Genomic DNA, 17046 nt, shown 5'->3' on the forward strand with positions numbered 1-17046 from the left:
GATCACACTAATGTTCCTGGTTTTGACTCAGGGTGAGAGTGAGATCACACTAATGTTCGTGATTTTGATTCTGGGTGAGAGTGAGATCACACTAATGTTTCCGGTTTTGATTCAGGGTGAGAGTGAGATCACACTTATGTTCCTGGTTTTGATTCTGGGTGAGAGTGAGATCACACTAATGTTTCCGGTTTTGATTCAGGGTGAGAGTGAGATCACACTTATGTTCCTGGTTTTGATTCAGTGTGAGAGTGAGATCACACTAATGTTCGTGATTTTGTTTCTGGGTGAGAGTGAGATCACACTAATGTTTCCGGTTTTGATTCAGGGTGAGAGTGAGATCACACTAATATTTGTGACTTTGTTTCTGGGTGAGAGTGAGATCACACTAATGTTCCTGGTTTTGATTCAGGGTGAGTGTGAGATCACACTAATGTTTGTGGTTTTGATTCAGAGTGAGAGTGAGATCACACCAATGTTCCTGGTTTTGATTCAGAGTGAGAGTGAGATCACACTAATGTTTGTGGTTTTGTTTCATGGTGTGAGTGAGATCACACTAATATTTGTGGTTTTGATTCTGGGTGAGAGTGAGATCACACTAATGTTCGTGATTTTGATTCTGGGTGAGAGTGAGATCACACTAATGTTTGTGATTTTGTTTCAGTTTGAGAGTGAGATCACACTAATGTTTGTGATTTTGTTTCAGTTTGAGAGTGAGATCACACTAATGTTTCCGGTTTTGATTCAGGGTGAGAGTGAGATCACACTAATGTTTGTGGTTTTGATTCAGGGTGAGAGTGAGATCACACTAATGTTCCTGGTTTTGATTCACATTGAGAGTGAGATCACACTCATGTTCCTGATTTTGATTCAGGGTGAGAGTGAGATCACACTAATGTTCCTGGTTTTGATTCAGTGTGAGAGTGAGATCACACTAATGTTCGTGATTTTGTTTCTGGGTGAGAGTGAGATCACACTAATGTTTCCGGTTTTGATTCAGGGTGAGAGTGAGATCACACTAATGTTTGTGGTTTTGATTCAGGATGAGAGTGAGATCACACTTATGGTCCTGGTTTTGATTCTGGGTGAGAGTGAGATCACAGAAATTTTCTTGATTTTGATTCAGGGTGAGAGTGAGATCACACTAATGTTTGTGGTTTTGATTCAGAGTGAGAGTGAGATCACACCAATGTTCCTGGTTTTGATTCAGAGTGAGAGTGAGATCACACTAATGTTTGTGGTTTTGTTTCATGGTGTGAGTGAGATCACACTAATATTTGTGGTTTTGATTCTGGGTGAGAGTGAGATCACACTAATGTTCGTGATTTTGATTCTGGGTGAGAGTGAGATCACACTAATGTTTGTGATTTTGTTTCAGTTTGAGAGTGAGATCACACTAATGTTTGTGATTTTGTTTCAGTTTGAGAGTGAGATCACACTAATGTTTCCGGTTTTGATTCAGGGTGAGAGTGAGATCACACTTATGTTCCTGGTTTTGATTCAGTGTGAGAGTGAGATCACACTAATGTTCGTGATTTTGTTTCTGGGTGAGAGTGAGATCACACTAATGTTTCCGGTTTTGATTCAGGGTGAGAGTGAGATCACACTAATGTTTGTGGTTTTGATTCAGGATGAGAGTGAGATCACACTTATGGTCCTGGTTTTGATTCTGGGTGAGAGTGAGATCACAGAAATTTTCTTGATTTTGATTCAGGGTGAGAGTGAGATCACACTAATGTTTGTGGTTTTGATTCAGAGTGAGAGTGAGATCACACCAATGTTCCTGGTTTTGATTCAGAGTGAGAGTGAGATCACACTAATGTTTGTGGTTTTGTTTCATGGTGTGAGTGAGATCACACTAATATTTGTGGTTTTGATTCTGGGTGAGAGTGAGATCACACTAATGTTCGTGATTTTGATTCTGGGTGAGAGTGAGATCACACTAATGTTTGTGATTTTGTTTCAGTTTGAGAGTGAGATCACACTAATGTTTGTGATTTTGTTTCAGTTGGAGAGTGAGATCACACTAATGTTTCCGGTTTTGATTCAGGGTGAGAGTGAGATCACACTTATGTTCCTGGTTTTGATTCAGTGTGAGAGTGAGATCACACTAATGTTCGTGATTTTGTTTCTGGGTGAGAGTGAGATCACACTAATGTTTCCGGTTTTGATTCAGGGTGAGAGTGAGATCACACTAATGTTTGTGGTTTTGATTCAGGATGAGAGTGAGATCACACTTATGGTCCTGGTTTTGATTCTGGGTGAGAGTGAGATCACAGAAATTTTCTTGATTTTGATTCAGGGTGAGAGTGAGATCACACTAATATTTGTGACTTTGTTTCTGGGTGAGAGTGAGATCACACTAATGTTCCTGGTTTTGATTCAGGGTGAGTGTGAGATCACACTAATGTTTGTGGTTTTGATTCAGAGTGAGAGTGAGATCACACCAATGTTCCTGGTTTTGATTCAGAGTGAGAGTGAGATCACACTAATGTTCGTGATTTTGTTTCTGGGTGAGAGTGAGATCACACTAATGTTTCCGGTTTTGATTCAGGGTGAGAGTGAGATCACACTAATGTTTGTGGTTTTGATTCAGGATGAGAGTGAGATCACACTTATGGTCCTGGTTTTGATTCTGGGTGAGAGTGAGATCACAGAAATTTTCTTGATTTTGATTCAGGGTGAGAGTGAGATCACACTAATGTTTGTGGTTTTGATTCAGAGTGAGAGTGAGATCACACCAATGTTCCTGGTTTTGATTCAGGGTGAGAGTGAGATCACACTAATGTTTGTGGTTTTGTTTCATGGTGTGAGTGAGATCACACTAATATTTGTGGTTTTGATTCTGGGTGAGAGTGAGATCACACTAATGTTCGTGATTTTGATTCTGGGTGAGAGTGAGATCACACTAATGTTTGTGATTTTGTTTCAGTTTGAGAGTGAGATCACACTAATGTTTGTGATTTTGTTTCAGTTTGAGAGTGAGATCACACTAATGTTTCCGGTTTTGATTCAGGGTGAGAGTGAGATCACACTTATGTTCCTGGTTTTGATTCAGTGTGAGAGTGAGATCACACTAATGTTCGTGATTTTGTTTCTGGGTGAGAGTGAGATCACACTAATGTTTCCGGTTTTGATTCAGGGTGAGAGTGAGATCACACTAATGTTTGTGGTTTTGATTCAGGATGAGAGTGAGATCACACTTATGGTCCTGGTTTTGATTCTGGGTGAGAGTGAGATCACAGAAATTTTCTTGATTTTGATTCAGGGTGAGAGTGAGATCACACTAATATTTGTGACTTTGTTTCTGGGTGAGAGTGAGATCACACTAATGTTCCTGGTTTTGATTCAGGGTGAGTGTGAGATCACACTAATGTTTGTGGTTTTGATTCAGAGTGAGAGTGAGATCACACCAATGTTCCTGGTTTTGATTCAGAGTGAGAGTGAGATCACACTAATATTTGTGGTTTTGTTTCATGGTGTGAGTGAGATCACACTAATATTTGTGGTTTTGATTCAGGGTGAGAGTGTGATCACACTAATATTTGTGGTTTTGATTCAGGTTGAGAGTGAGATCACACTAATGTTCCTGATTTTGATTCAGGGTGAGAGTAAGATCACACTCATGTTCCTGATTTTGATTCAGGGTGAGAGTGAGATCACACTAATGTTCCTGGTTTTGACTCAGGGTGAGAGTGAGATCACACTAATGTTCATGATTTTGATTCTGGGTGAGAGTGAGATCACACTAATGTTTCCGGTTTTGATTCAGGGTGAGAGTGAGATCACACTTATGTTCCTGGTTTTGATTCTGGGTGAGAGTGAGATCACACTAATGTTCCTGGTTTTGATTCAGGATGAGAGTGAGATCACACTAAAGTTTGTGATTTTATTTCAGCGTGAGAGGGAGATCACACTGTTGTTTGTGGTTTCTATTCTGGGTGAGAGTGAGATTACACTATTGTTTGTGGTTTTGATTCTGGGTGAGAGTGAGATCACACGAATATTTGTGATTTTAATTCAGGGTGAGAGTGAGATCACACTAATATTTGTGATTTTGATTCTGGGTGAGAGTGAGTTCACACTCATGTTCCTGGTTTTGATTCAGGGTGAGAGTGAGATCACACTGTTGTTCCGGGTTTTGATTCAGGGTGAGAGTGAGATCACACTAATGTTCCTGATTTTCATTCAGGTTGAGCGTGAGTTCACACTAATGTTCCTGGTTTTGAAACTACCACCATGCTAAATGGGATAGATTCAGATCAGATCTAGCAGCTCAAAACTGGGCTTCCATGAGGCGCTGTGGGCCATCAGCAGCAGCAGAATTGTATTCCAGCACAATCTGTAACCTCATGGCCCGGCATATTCCTCACTCGACCATTACCAACAAGCCAGGGGATCAACCCTGGTTCAATGAGGAGTGCAGAAGAGCATGCCAGGAGCAGCACCAGGTGTACCTAAAAATGAGGTGCCAACCTGGTGAAGCTACAGCTCAGGACTACATGCATGCTAAACAGCGGAAGCAACATGCTATAGACAGAGCTAAGCGATTCCACAACCAACGGATCAGGTCAAAGCTCTGCAGTCCTGCCACATCCAGTCATGAATGGTGGTGGACAATGAAACAACTAACGGGAGGAGGAGGCTCTGCAAACATCCCAATCCTCAATGATGGCGGAGTCCAGCACGTGAGTGCAAAAGACAAGGCTGAAGCATTTGCAACCATCTTCAGCCAGAAGTGCTGAGTGGATGATCCATCTCGGCCTCCTCCCGATATCCCCACCATCACAGAAGCCAGTCTTCGGCCAATTCGATTCACTCCACGTGATATCAAGAAACGGCTGAGTGCACTGGATACAGCAAAGGCTATGGGGCCCGACAACATCCCAGCTGTAGTGCTGAAGACTTGTGCTCCAGAACTAGCTGCGCCTCTAGCCAAGCTGTTCCAGTACAGCTACAACACTGGCATCTACCCGACAATGTGGAAAATTGCCCAGGTATGTCCTGTCCACAAAAAGCAGGACAAATCCAATCTGGCCAATTACCGCCCCATCAGTCTACTCTCAATCATCAGCAAAGTGATGGAAGGTGTCATCGACAGTGCTATCAAGTGGCACTTACTCACCAATAACCTGCTCACCGATGCTCAGTTTGGGTTCCGCCAGGACCACTCGGCTCCAGACCTCATTACAGCCTTGGTCCAAACATGGACAAAAGAGCTGAATTCCAGAGGTGAGGTGAGAGTGACTGCCCTTGACATCAAGGCAGCATTTGACCGAGTGTGGCACCAAGGAGCCCCAGTAAAATTGAAGTCAATGGGAATCAGGGGGAAAACTCTCCAGTGGCTGGAGTCATACCTAGCACAAAGGAAGATGGTAGTGGTTGTTGGAGGCCAATCGTCTCAGCCCCAGGGCATTGCTGCAGGAGTTCCTCAGGGTAGTGTCCTAGGCCCAACCATCTTCAGCTGCTTCATCAATGACCTTCCCTCCATCATAAGGTCAGAAATGGGGATGTTCGCTGATGACTGCACAGTGTTCAGTTCCATTCGCAACCCCTCAAATAATGAAGCAGTCCCAGCCCGCATGCAGCAAGACCTGGACAACATCCAGGCTTGGGCTGATAAGTGGCAAGTAACATTCGCGCCAGATAAGTGCCAGGCAATGACCATCTCCAACAAGAGACAGTCTAACCACCTCCCCCTGTCATTCAACGGCATTACCATCACCGAATTCCCCACCATCAACATCCTGGGGGTCACCATTGACCAGAAACTTAACTGGACCAGCCATATAAATACTGTGGCTACGAGAGCAGGTCAGAGGCTGGGTATTCTGCGGCGAGTGACTCACCTCCTGACTCCCCAAAGCCTTTCCACCAAGTACAAGGCACAAGTCAGGAGTGTGATGGAATACTCTCCACTTGCTTGGATGAGTGCAGCTCCAACAACACTCAAGAAGCTCGACACCATCCAAGATAAAGCAGCCCGCTTGATTGGCACCCCATCCACCACACTAAACATTCACTCCCTTCACCACCGGCGCACTGTGGCTGCAGTGTGTACCATCCACAGGATGCACTGCAGCAACTCGCCAAGGCTTCTTCGACAGCACCTCCCAAACCCGCGACCTCTACCACCTAGAAGGACAAGAGCAGCAGGCACATGGGAACAACACCACCTGCACGTTCCCCTCCAAGTCACACACCATCCCGACTTGGAAATATATCGCCGTTCCTTCATTGTCGCTGGGTCAAAATCCTGGAACTCCCTTCCTAACAGCACTGTGGGAGAACCGTCACCACACGGACTGCAGCGGTTCAAGAAGGCGGCTCACCACCACCTTCTCAAGGGCAATTAAGGATGGGCAATAAATGCCGGCCTCGCCAGCGACACCCACATCCCGTGAACGAATAATAAAAAAAACCAGGGTGAGAGTGAGATCACACTAACGTTTGTGGTTTTGATTCAGGATGAGAGTGAGTTCACACTAATGTTCCTGGTTTTGATTCAGGGTGAGAGTGAGATCACACTAATGTTCCTGATTTTCATTCAGGTTGAGCGTGAGTTCACACTAATGTTCCTGGTTTTGAAACAGGGTGAGAGTGAGATCACACTAATGTTCCTGATTTTTATTCAGGTTGAGCGTGAGTTCACACTAATATTTGTGGCTTTGATTCAGGATGAGATTGAGATCACACTACTGTTTGTAAGTTTGATTCAGGGTGAGAGTGAGATCACACTAATGTTCCTGGTTTTGAATCACGTGAGAGTGAGATCACACTAATGTTCCTGGTTTTAATTGAGGGTGAGAGTGAGATCACACTAATGTTTGTGTTTTCGATTCTGGTTGAGAGTGAGATCACACTCATGTTTGTGGTTTTGATTCACAGTGAGAGTGAGATCACACTCTTGTTCCTGGTTTTGATTCTGGGTGAGAGTGAAATCACACTAATGTTTGTGGTTTTGATACAAGGTGAGGGTGAGAATGCACTAATGTTCCTGATTTTTATTCAGGTGAGAGTGAGATCACACTAATGTTTGTGGTTTTGATTCAGGGTGAGAGTGAGATCACACTAATGTTCCTGGTTTTGATTCTTGTTGTGAGTGCGATCACACTAATATTTTGAGCTTGATTCAGGGTAACAGTCAGATCACACTCATATTTGTGATTTTAATTCACGGTGAGAGTGAGGGCCAGGTGATATTTGTGGTTTCGATTCAGGGTGAGAGTGAGATCACACTAATGTTTGTGGTTTTGGTTCAGGGTGAGATTGAGATCACACTAATGTTTGTGGTTTTGATTCACGGTGAGAGTGAGATCACACTCTTGTTCCGGGTTTTGATTCTGGGTGAGAGTGCGATCACACTAATGTTTGTGGTTTTGATGCAGGGTGAGAGTGAGAAAGCACTAATGTTGCTGATTTTGATTCAATGTGAGAGAGAGATCACACCAGTGTTGTGGGTTTCATTCACAGTGAGCGTGAAATCACATGAATTTTTGTGGTTTTGAATCAGGGTGAGATTGAGTTCACACTAATGTTCATGGTTTTGAAACAGGGTTAGAGTGAGATCACACGCATGTTCCTGATTTTGATTGAGGGTGAGAGTGAGTTCACACTAACGTTTGTGGTTTTAATTCAGGATGAGAGTGAGATCACACTAATGTTCCTGATTTTCATTCAGTTTGAGTGTGAGTTCACACTAATGTTCCTGGTTTTGAAACAGAGTGAGAGTGAGATCACACGCATGTTCCTGGTATTGAATGAGGGTGAGAGTGAGATCACACTAATGTTTGTGGTTTTGAATCACGTGAGAGTGAGATCACACTAATGTTCCTGGTTTTAATTGAGGGTGAGAGTGAGATCACACTAATGTTTCTGGTTTCGATTCTGGTTGAGAGTGAGATCACACTAATGTTTGTGGTTTCGATTCTGGTTGAGAGTGAGATCACACTAATGTTTGTGGTTTTGATTCAGGGTGAGAGTGAGATCACACTAATGTTTGTGGTTTTGATTCACAGTGAGAGTGAGATCACACTCTTGTTCCTGGTTTTGATTCTGGGTGAGAGTGAAATCACACTAATGTTTGTGGTTTTGATACAAGGTGAGGTTGAGAATGCACTAATGTTCCTGATCTTTATTCAGGTGATGATGTGGAGATGCCGGTGATGGACTGGGGTTGACAATTGTAAACAATTTTACAACACCAAGTTATAGTCCAGCAATTTTATTTTAAATTCACAAGCTTTCAGGTGAACGATGTGGAATTTCCACATCGTTCACCTGAGGAAGGAGGTAGCCTCCGAAAGCTTGTGAATTTAAAATAAAATTGCTGGACTATAACTTGGTGTTGTAAAATTGTTTACAATTTATTCAGGTGAGAGTGAGATCACACCAATGTTTGTGGTTTTGATTCAGGGTGAGAGTGAGATCACACTCATGTTCCTGGTTTTGATTCAGGGCGAGCGTGAAATCACATGAATGTTTGTGGTTTTGATTCAGGTGAGAGTGAGGTCACACTAATGTTTGTGGGGTTTTTTCTGGGTGAGAGTGAGATCACACTAATATTCCTGGTTTTGATTCACATTGAGAGTGAGATCACACTAATGTTCCTGGTTTTGATTCACATTGAGAGTGAGATCACACTAATGTTCCTGGTTTTGATTCACATTGAGAGTGAGATCACACTAATGTTCCTGGTTTTGATTCACATTGAGAGTGTGATCACACTAATGTTCCTGGTTTTGATTCAGGATCAGAATGAGATCACACTAACATTTATGGTTTTTTCCAGTGTGAGAGTGAGATCACAGAAATTTTCTTGATTTTGATTCAGAGTGAGTGTGAAATCACACTAATTTTTGTGACTTTGATTCTGGGTGAGAGTGAGTTCACACTAATGTTTCTGGGTTTGATTCAGGGTGGAAGTGAGATCACACTAATTTTTGGGGTTTTGATTTAGGGGAAGAGTGAGATCTCACTAATTTTTGTGGTTTTGATTCAAGGCGAGAGTGAGTTCACACCAATGTTCCCGGTTTTAATTCAGGGTGAGAGTGAGATCACACTAATGTTTGTGGTTTTGATTCAGGGTGAGTGTTAGATCACACGAATGTTTGTGATTTTGATTCAGGTGAGTGTTAGATCACACTAATGTTTGTGATTTTGATTCAGGGTGAGTGTTAGATCACACTTAAGTTCCTGTTTTTGTTTCAATTGCGAGTGAGATCACACTAATGTTCCTGGTTTTGATTTAGGGTGAGAGTGAGATCACACTAATGTTCCTGGTTTTGATTTAGGGTGAGAGTGAGATCACACTAATGTTTTGTCGTGATTTCCCTTCCTGCAGGGCCCAACTGGGAAGCCTGGTCTGCCTGGAATCCCTGGTGCTGATGGTCCTCCTGTAAGTATCCACAGTCGATCTATCCTACATTCAGTGAGCCCTGCACACTTTGTTGATCGACTCAGCGATAACTGGTCATTTCCTTTATGGACTGAATGGGGAGGGGGAGTGGGCGGGTTGGTCTGGGTACCGGACGTTTTAACCCTTTGAGCATCGTGGATGAGCCGACTGCTTGTCGCTCATCCTTGGAGAAGGCTTGGCTTTGTGATCATGTTGTCCCTGCGGTGAAAGGTTTGGAGGTTGGAACCGGGTCAGTGCTGTGTCGTCGTCTCCGCAATCTGAATCCCCAAGCCAGGCAAGGCTGCAGTACCCCTGGGCACTGTTCATAATTGACCAGCCGGCTCAATGGTGGGGCCTGGAGGGGTAGGCCTGTCACACGGGGTGGGTGGGGTGAGGCTGGTGAGAGGAGGCTGGGATCCTTTTAACTTGGCTTCAGATAGCCCTGTGAACCTAATGCGCCGTGTATTCCTGGTTGGACAAGCGGCAGACAGTGTGGTCACTGGCTGCGTCTCCTCCTGGGCCTGTCAAGGCTTGACACGGTCGAGCCAACAGTACTACATTGACATCGCAAGGACCTTCTGTTCAAGGCTCTTTTGGTGAAGTGGGAATGAAGGATCGATTTCTTGGAGCTCTCTGTGCTAAAAACCTTTCCCTGCAGTTCCATCAGGAGATTAACCGAATGGGCATTATGATGGCGTAAATTCGACACGAGGAACGAGCCAGATGGACCGAACAACCTCTTAGAGTCATAGAGTCATAGAGTCATACAGCACGGATAGAGGCCCTTCGGCCCATCGTGTCCGCGCCGGCCATCAGCCCTGTCTACTCTAATCCCATATTCCAGCATTTGGTCCGTAGCCTTGTATGCTATGGCATTTCAAGTGCTCATCCAAATGCTTCTTAAATGTTGTGAGGGTTCCTGCCTCCACAACCCTTTCAGGCAGTGAGTTCCAGACTCCAACCACCCTCTGGGTGAAAAAGTTCTTTCTCAAATCCCCTCTAAACCTCCCGCCTTTTACCTTGAATCTATGTCCCCTTGTTATAGTACCCTCAACGAAGGGAAAAAGCTCCTTAGTATCCATCCTATCTGTGCCCCTCATAATTTTGTACACCTCAATCATGTCCCCCCTCAGCCTCCTCTGCTCCAAGGAAAACAAACCCAATCTTCCCAGTCTCTCTTCATAGCTGAAGCGCTCCAGCCCTGGTAACATCCTGGTGAATCTCCTCTGCACCCTCTCCAAAGCCCTTGCTTCCTCCTCTTCTCCCTGAAAGGAACGTGGTGTCCTATAACACAGAAGGAGGCCTTTCGGCCCGTCGTGCCTGTGCCAGCTCTCTGAAAGAGCTGTCCAATTAGTCCCCCTCCTCACTGCTCTTTCCCCCTATCCCTCAAATTTTCCCTTCTTAAGTATAAATCCAATTCCCGTTGATGGAATAAAAATTATTCCAGTGGCGTGGACAGGATTTTTTTGGCGGAGTGGTAGGGCTGGTGTTCGGAGCTTGTTAAACCAAACAAGACTAAAAATTGCTTCAAATAGTCTATTTTTCAAATCGGAATTTCATTAATCTTGACAATTCAAATAAAACAAATGAATCGAAAAACACAGTCTTGTCGGACAAATGTTCGCTGGTCTATCAGTAACTTTGCCACAAATCACTGCGATATCCCGGCGAACATTTAGATGCGCAAGTCCAGCTAATCGGCTTTGACTGGTCGAATTGCGGAACTGACTCGCTCTGGAAGAAGTTGCGATGTTTCTGCGTCCTGTCCAGTGAGCGAGGGCACGTCCTTTCAAAAGAAGGAGTTGTCCCATTTTTTAAAAAAAATAACAAACGGTGGCGATTTCAGGGTGTTCGAGCTCCCTGCCTGCGTTGCGAGTTTAACTCTTCGACTGCCAGTTGGACAAGGGACATCTCAGCCTCCCTGGGCAGACCAGTTGTCAGCTCAGGCAGTGCGATATTGAAGCAAGCACTGATATTACTGTATTAAAGCCACTCAAAGATCAGGAGGCAGCTTTATGAGACTCGTGGGTTTGTGTGGAAAATTATAAACAGCATTATTAACACTTTCGTTTTCTCAAAATTAAGGGTAACCAAAAAATTAAGCTTTGACGATAAGTTTTCCAGAGTCTTCAACTGCCCCTCTTCCAGGAGCTGTGACATCATCTTATTAATTGTGGAGATTATTTACTGGTGTTACATTTTGTTTTGCTCGTGGTGGCCATGTGACCTCTGACCTTTATTGGTGATCTCTGACCCCCCCCCGACCTTTGTCAGTGCGTGCTCCTTTACCTCTGACCTGTGTTTTCATTCTTTACAGGGTCACCCGGGTAAAGAAGGCCCAACAGGTTCCAAAGGTAACCAGGTACGTCATCGGGGGTTGGCTTGGGCAAAGGAAGGGTTACTCGTTTTTGTTTACTTCACGGAGATGAGTGGAGACGTTTTTTTTTTTAAAAATGAATCCTTGAAGGCTGTAAATTCAGACTCGTTCATGGACTGTGGGCACATAATCTATCTGACACTCCGTGCCCTGCTGGGGGAGTGCTCCATTGTCAGAGACACCGTCCTTTGGATATAAAAGATCTCACGGCCGCTATCTCGGAGAACATCAGAGGAGTTCTCCCCAGTGTCCTGGGCCAATATTTATCCCTCAACCAACATCACTAAAAAACAGATTATCTGGTTAGTCATTGATTTGTGGGACCTTGCTGTGCGCAAATTGATTGCCCAATTTGCCTACATAACAACAGTGACTGCACTTCAAAAAGTAATTAATTGGCTGTGTAGCGCTTAGGGATGCTTTTTTTTATTTGTTATTTAAAGGATGCCCTTGAGGAGGAACTTTCTCTGACTGTTATGATGGGGGAGGCTGTGTACATTTAGTTGTGATTTTGCTTTGTTTTTCGTATCAGTTTTCCAATTTTCTCCCCCACTGTCTTAGCTCCCAATTAGAGGCAGGTCCCCCAAACAGTATTATCAGAGGTCGGCCAAAGGAGGCCAACCATGGGGAATCTCACTGAAGGACACAGGGATTCAACTGCATGTGGTCCCAGGCTGTACCCAGTCAAGTCTCACGGAGGGACACAGTGCACAGTAATACCTGGGTTCTGAAGGTGTGCTCATACTAAACAATGCCAAATGCATCTCATAAAGATATAATACCACTCTACTGCTGGTTGTACCAGGCTGTACGAATCCAACACAAGTCTAACAAATCTTCTTTTCTCTAGAAAAGAGAAGACTGAGGGGTGACCTGATGGAGGTCTTTAAGATTATGAAAGGGTGGACGTAGAGAAGATGTGGGGGAGTCCAAAACTAGGGGCCATAACTATAAAATAGTCACTAATAAATCCAATAGAGAATTCAGGAGAAAATTCTTTACCCAGAGAGTGGTGAGAATGTGGAACTCGTTACCACCAGGAATAGTTGAGGCGACTAGAATAGATGCATTTAGGGGGAAGCTAGATAAACACATGAGGGAGAAAGGAATAGAAGGATATGCTGATGGGGTGAGATGAAGAGGGGTGGGTGGAGGCTCATGTGGAGCATAAACACCGGCATAGACCAGTTGGGCCGAACGGCCTGTTTCTGTGCTGTAAACTCTATGTCATTCTATGTAAACAGAAGGCATGTCACAGAGATAGTCAGACCTTCCAATTCCTGTGTTGCCAGGGTCTGTCCAATCAATTGTTCTTTTAGGTGGAAATCATGATGTTCTTTAGCTCTGCATTTCCACTATTCGATGTGAGTGTGAGGCCCCAGTATTTAAGTGTGAGGCCCCCGGACTCCCTAGTGACAGTTCTAGAGAAGTGACAATGTTAGTAACATACAAAGTGAGACAACTCCCCCCCCTTCTCTGGGCCATGGTTTGTGTAACCACCTCTCTCTTGTTTGTCTCAGGGTCCTTCAGGTCCTCAAGGTCCCATTGGCTATCCTGGACCACGTGGTGTGAAGGTGAGCATCATCATCGAGCGAGATTGCCTGTATTTGTGAGTGAGCCTGAACCTGGTTGAGCCATGGTTTGCAGTCATCGGTCACTCGTAACCGTAACTAACTGTCCTTCTGTCTCTTTTAGGGATCTGAGGGAATCCGAGGGCTGATGGGACACAAAGGTGAAAAGGTGAGAACGTTTTCATCCAATTTTTGGTCTTCTCCATTTGAACAAGGTGCCAACAAGAGTTAACTGATTGGCCATCCTTTTCTTAGTTCCATCCTCCAACCCCTTTCTCCATCGTTTCTTATCTCTCTCCTATGGTCTGTGCTCCCCTGAGCTTTCCTCTCTCATTCCTCTCTGAGATCCATCTCCCTGTCCTCACCCTCTCTTCGTCGCACGCTCACAGTGTCGGGATCGAGGCTCATCGGCACCGTCCCCTGCTCTCTAACTCGTCCTTTCCTGGGCCTCAACACTGTGGGTCTCCTCAATATTCTCCCCTTCCTACAGTCTACAGGCTCTTAAAACCCAGGCCTGGCTTCAAACAACCAGCTGTATACCCGCCTTTAGCTCGTCTTCCCGGCTACCGCCATCCTCCAGGGTGGTGCCCCGTGGGCCTCGGCGTCTCCGCTATTCCCGCACAGGAGCCAGGTCCGCCTGGCACCGACCCGAGAGCATCGCGCCTGGCACAGTGACTGAGGCACTTTCTGGACAGATGGGAATGGCACCAGTTGGCACCAACCTGACACCGCTGGCCCCAGGCCCACTGCAGACCTCAGGAGTTGCTGTTTTGTGTCATAACTGTACCCACGTGCGGATATTTTGCCTGGGCGCTCCAGTTGAACCTTGTGGAATGGGCCAACTAGGAGGCATGCGTCAGTGCCACTGGGAGCCAATAGCTTCACCTGGCTTCCGGCAGGGCCAGGCAAGTGTGTGAAGGAGAAACTATTGAGATGACTGTAGTTTCTGTTATCACTGGGCAACGATGGGTTTGGATAATAGCCCTGCTGGGTGATGCTGACCAGAATTGAGAGGTAAATCAAGAAGTGGTGGGGAGAGGGGTGGGGGGGGGGGAGTGTCACACAGGGTGAGATTGTCGTCTTTACCCTCTGGGTGATAACATCGCCTGGGCAGAGCGCAGAGAGGAGGATCTGGTGGGGAGGATGGCCTGGTCCTTATAGAACCTGCCAGTTCTTCCATTCCTTTCCATTAGTTTCACCCGTGCTCGTGGGTCAGACTCTTGCCTTGGAATCAGGAGGTCATGGGTTCACTATCCCACTCCAGAGGCTTGAGTACATATTCTAGGCTGACATTCCAGTGCAGTGCCGATGGAGGTGCTGCAGTGTCGGAGGTGCCACCTTTCAGATGACACATTAAACCCAGGCCCCATCTACCCTCTCAGGTGGATGTAAAAGATCCCATGCCGCTATTTTTGCAGGGGAGTTCTCCCCGGTGTCCTGGGCCCGATATTTATCCCTCAACTAACATCACTAAAAGAACAGATTATCTGGTGATTTGTCTCATTGCTGTTTGTGGGATCTTGCTGTGCACAAATTGACTGCCGCGTCTCCTACATTACAACAGTGACTACACTTCAGAAGTACTTAATTGGCTGTAAAGCGCTTTGGGACATCCTGAGGTTGTGGAAGGCGCTATATAAATGCAAGTTCTAGCGATTGTTTGTCGAGAGAGGTGGTGAACTTGCTTCTTGTATAACTCTGTTTCGCTGTAACTCACTCCCAATCTGTTGTGCTGCTTTATCCTAGGGTGAAGATGGCTTCCCAGGCTTCAAGGGAGACATGGGCCTCAAGGGTGAACGAGTAAGAGCACTGATTTAATTAACTCAGCTTGCGTTTCCCAAGGACAAAGGAAAATGTAGTAGGCCATATTTTGGAGATGTTATTGGCGTGTTATTAGGCTCTGAAGTTTCACTGGCTTGAAGTTTGCAACACTTTATTTTCAGGTAAACTGAATGAGATGACCCTGACGTCACTTTGTGAGGAATCCCGACACACTGACCTGGTGATAAAGTTGGCCAACTCCATGTTGGGAATCCCGAAAGCTGGGCCCATGGTTTCTGGTTTACAGTCATTGCCGTGAAAGACAATAAAGGCCCTTTATAGGCCACACCTTTTGGGTCTTTTTTATCATACAAGGGGGGGAAGGGTGTCACCATGGAAACAGTAGCAACAGACCATAGAATGTCATCCCAATATAGAGCAAGCAAAAATTTAAATCGTCATGGGAACAGGAAGAGGCCACTCAGCCCCTCGAGCCTGTTCCGCCATTCAATTAGATCATGGCTGATCTGTATCTTAACTCCATCTACCCGCCTTGGTTCCGCAACCCTTAATATCTAACGAAAATCTATCAGTCTCTGTTTTGAAATTTTCAATTGACCCCCAGCCTCAACAGCTTTTGGGGGGAGAGAGTTCCAGATTTCCACTCCCCTTTGTGTGAAGAAGAGCTTCCTGACATCACCCCTGAACGGCCGAGCTCTAAACTTAATGTTCTGCCCCCTTGTTCTGGGCCCCTGCACCAGAGGAAATAGTTTCTCTCCATCTAACCTATCAAATCCATTAATCATCTTAAACACCTCCATCACCCGTTAGTGACTTATATTTGTGAATAACACCCCAATGCCATTGGGCCCTGCTCTGCTTTGATCAATGATTTGTTTACACCAGTGATTAGACGGAGAGTCATAAAACCAGGACAGGATAAAGGAAGTGCACTGGACTGGAAGAAAACTTCTCCAAGAAGAAAACCACGCAAGAGAATATCGAGATCCTTGAAAACCCTCAGCCTTGGGATCTCGCAGCAATCTTTCTTGACGTCTGCAGCACGATTGGACCATTGCAACTGCTCAGCAGCAACAACCGTGGGACACGAGGGTATGGTGCTCGCTTATTTATAGACCAGTGAAGACCTGGAGCATCTCCAAGCAGCAGTACAAGCTCTTCATGAGATGCGATCGCTTTTTCCATTGAGAAGTGTGAGGGGCTTTTAATGGGTTTCCATTGAAGACCGTGATGAGTGTATGGAGATGTTTCAGAGATTCCTATGAGGGACTTTATGGGACTTTATAAGATTCTTCAAGGGCTGCGCTGAGAAAACATGTGACCTGCAAAAATCTTCAGCTGTTTGATTCACTCCTGAAAGAGTTGGAACGACCGATTGCTTTCGTTGAGTTTTTCCAAAGCATGCATTCCTTTGTCCCCAAGAAGTTAATCCCGACTCCTCATTACACGGGACATACTGGGAGCTTGATAGCCACGAGGCAGCCTCACTTTTAATAGACCAAAAACCCTAGGCTGGCTCCATCAGTCACTAGCTGTCCTGCTGGCAACTCCTAGAAAGAAGTCAGATACTGCATACATCAGGTGTCAGCCATGGCTCAGTGGGTAGAGCTCTCACCTCTGAGTTAGCAGGTTGTGGGTTCAAGTCCCCACTCCAGAAACTTGAGCATATAATCCAGGCTGACACTCCCAGTGCCGTACTGTGGGAGTGCTGCATTGTTGGTAGGTGCCGTCTTTCGGATGAGATGTTAAACCGAGGACACGTCTGCCCCTCTCAGGTGGATGTAAAAGATCCCATGGCTGCTATTTTGCAGCGGAGTTCTCCCCAATGTTTATCCCTCAACCAACATCACTAAAACAGATTATCTGGTCATTATCACATTGCTGTTTTTGGGACCTTGCTGTGCACAAATTGGCTGCCGGGT

The 17046-nt window shown here is 45.3% G+C and overlaps 1 protein-coding gene across 1 annotated transcript in view; it reads left to right on the forward strand.

Moving 5' to 3' along the window:
- The window catches only part of LOC137305261 (collagen alpha-1(V) chain-like), a 522869-nt gene that overhangs the window by 430815 nt on the left and 75008 nt on the right, over positions 1 to 17046 (forward strand). The window contains exons 25-29 of the mRNA XM_067974118.1: positions 9341 to 9394; positions 11712 to 11756; positions 13292 to 13345; positions 13467 to 13511; positions 15089 to 15142. Of these exons, the coding sequence (XP_067830219.1) occupies positions 9341 to 9394; positions 11712 to 11756; positions 13292 to 13345; positions 13467 to 13511; positions 15089 to 15142 (252 nt within the window). The remainder of the gene's footprint in view (positions 1 to 9340; positions 9395 to 11711; positions 11757 to 13291; positions 13346 to 13466; positions 13512 to 15088; positions 15143 to 17046) is intronic.

Source organism: Heptranchias perlo, chromosome 39 (assembly GCF_035084215.1).
Source record: "Heptranchias perlo isolate sHepPer1 chromosome 39, sHepPer1.hap1, whole genome shotgun sequence".
Lineage (NCBI taxonomy): Eukaryota > Metazoa > Chordata > Chondrichthyes > Hexanchiformes > Hexanchidae > Heptranchias > Heptranchias perlo.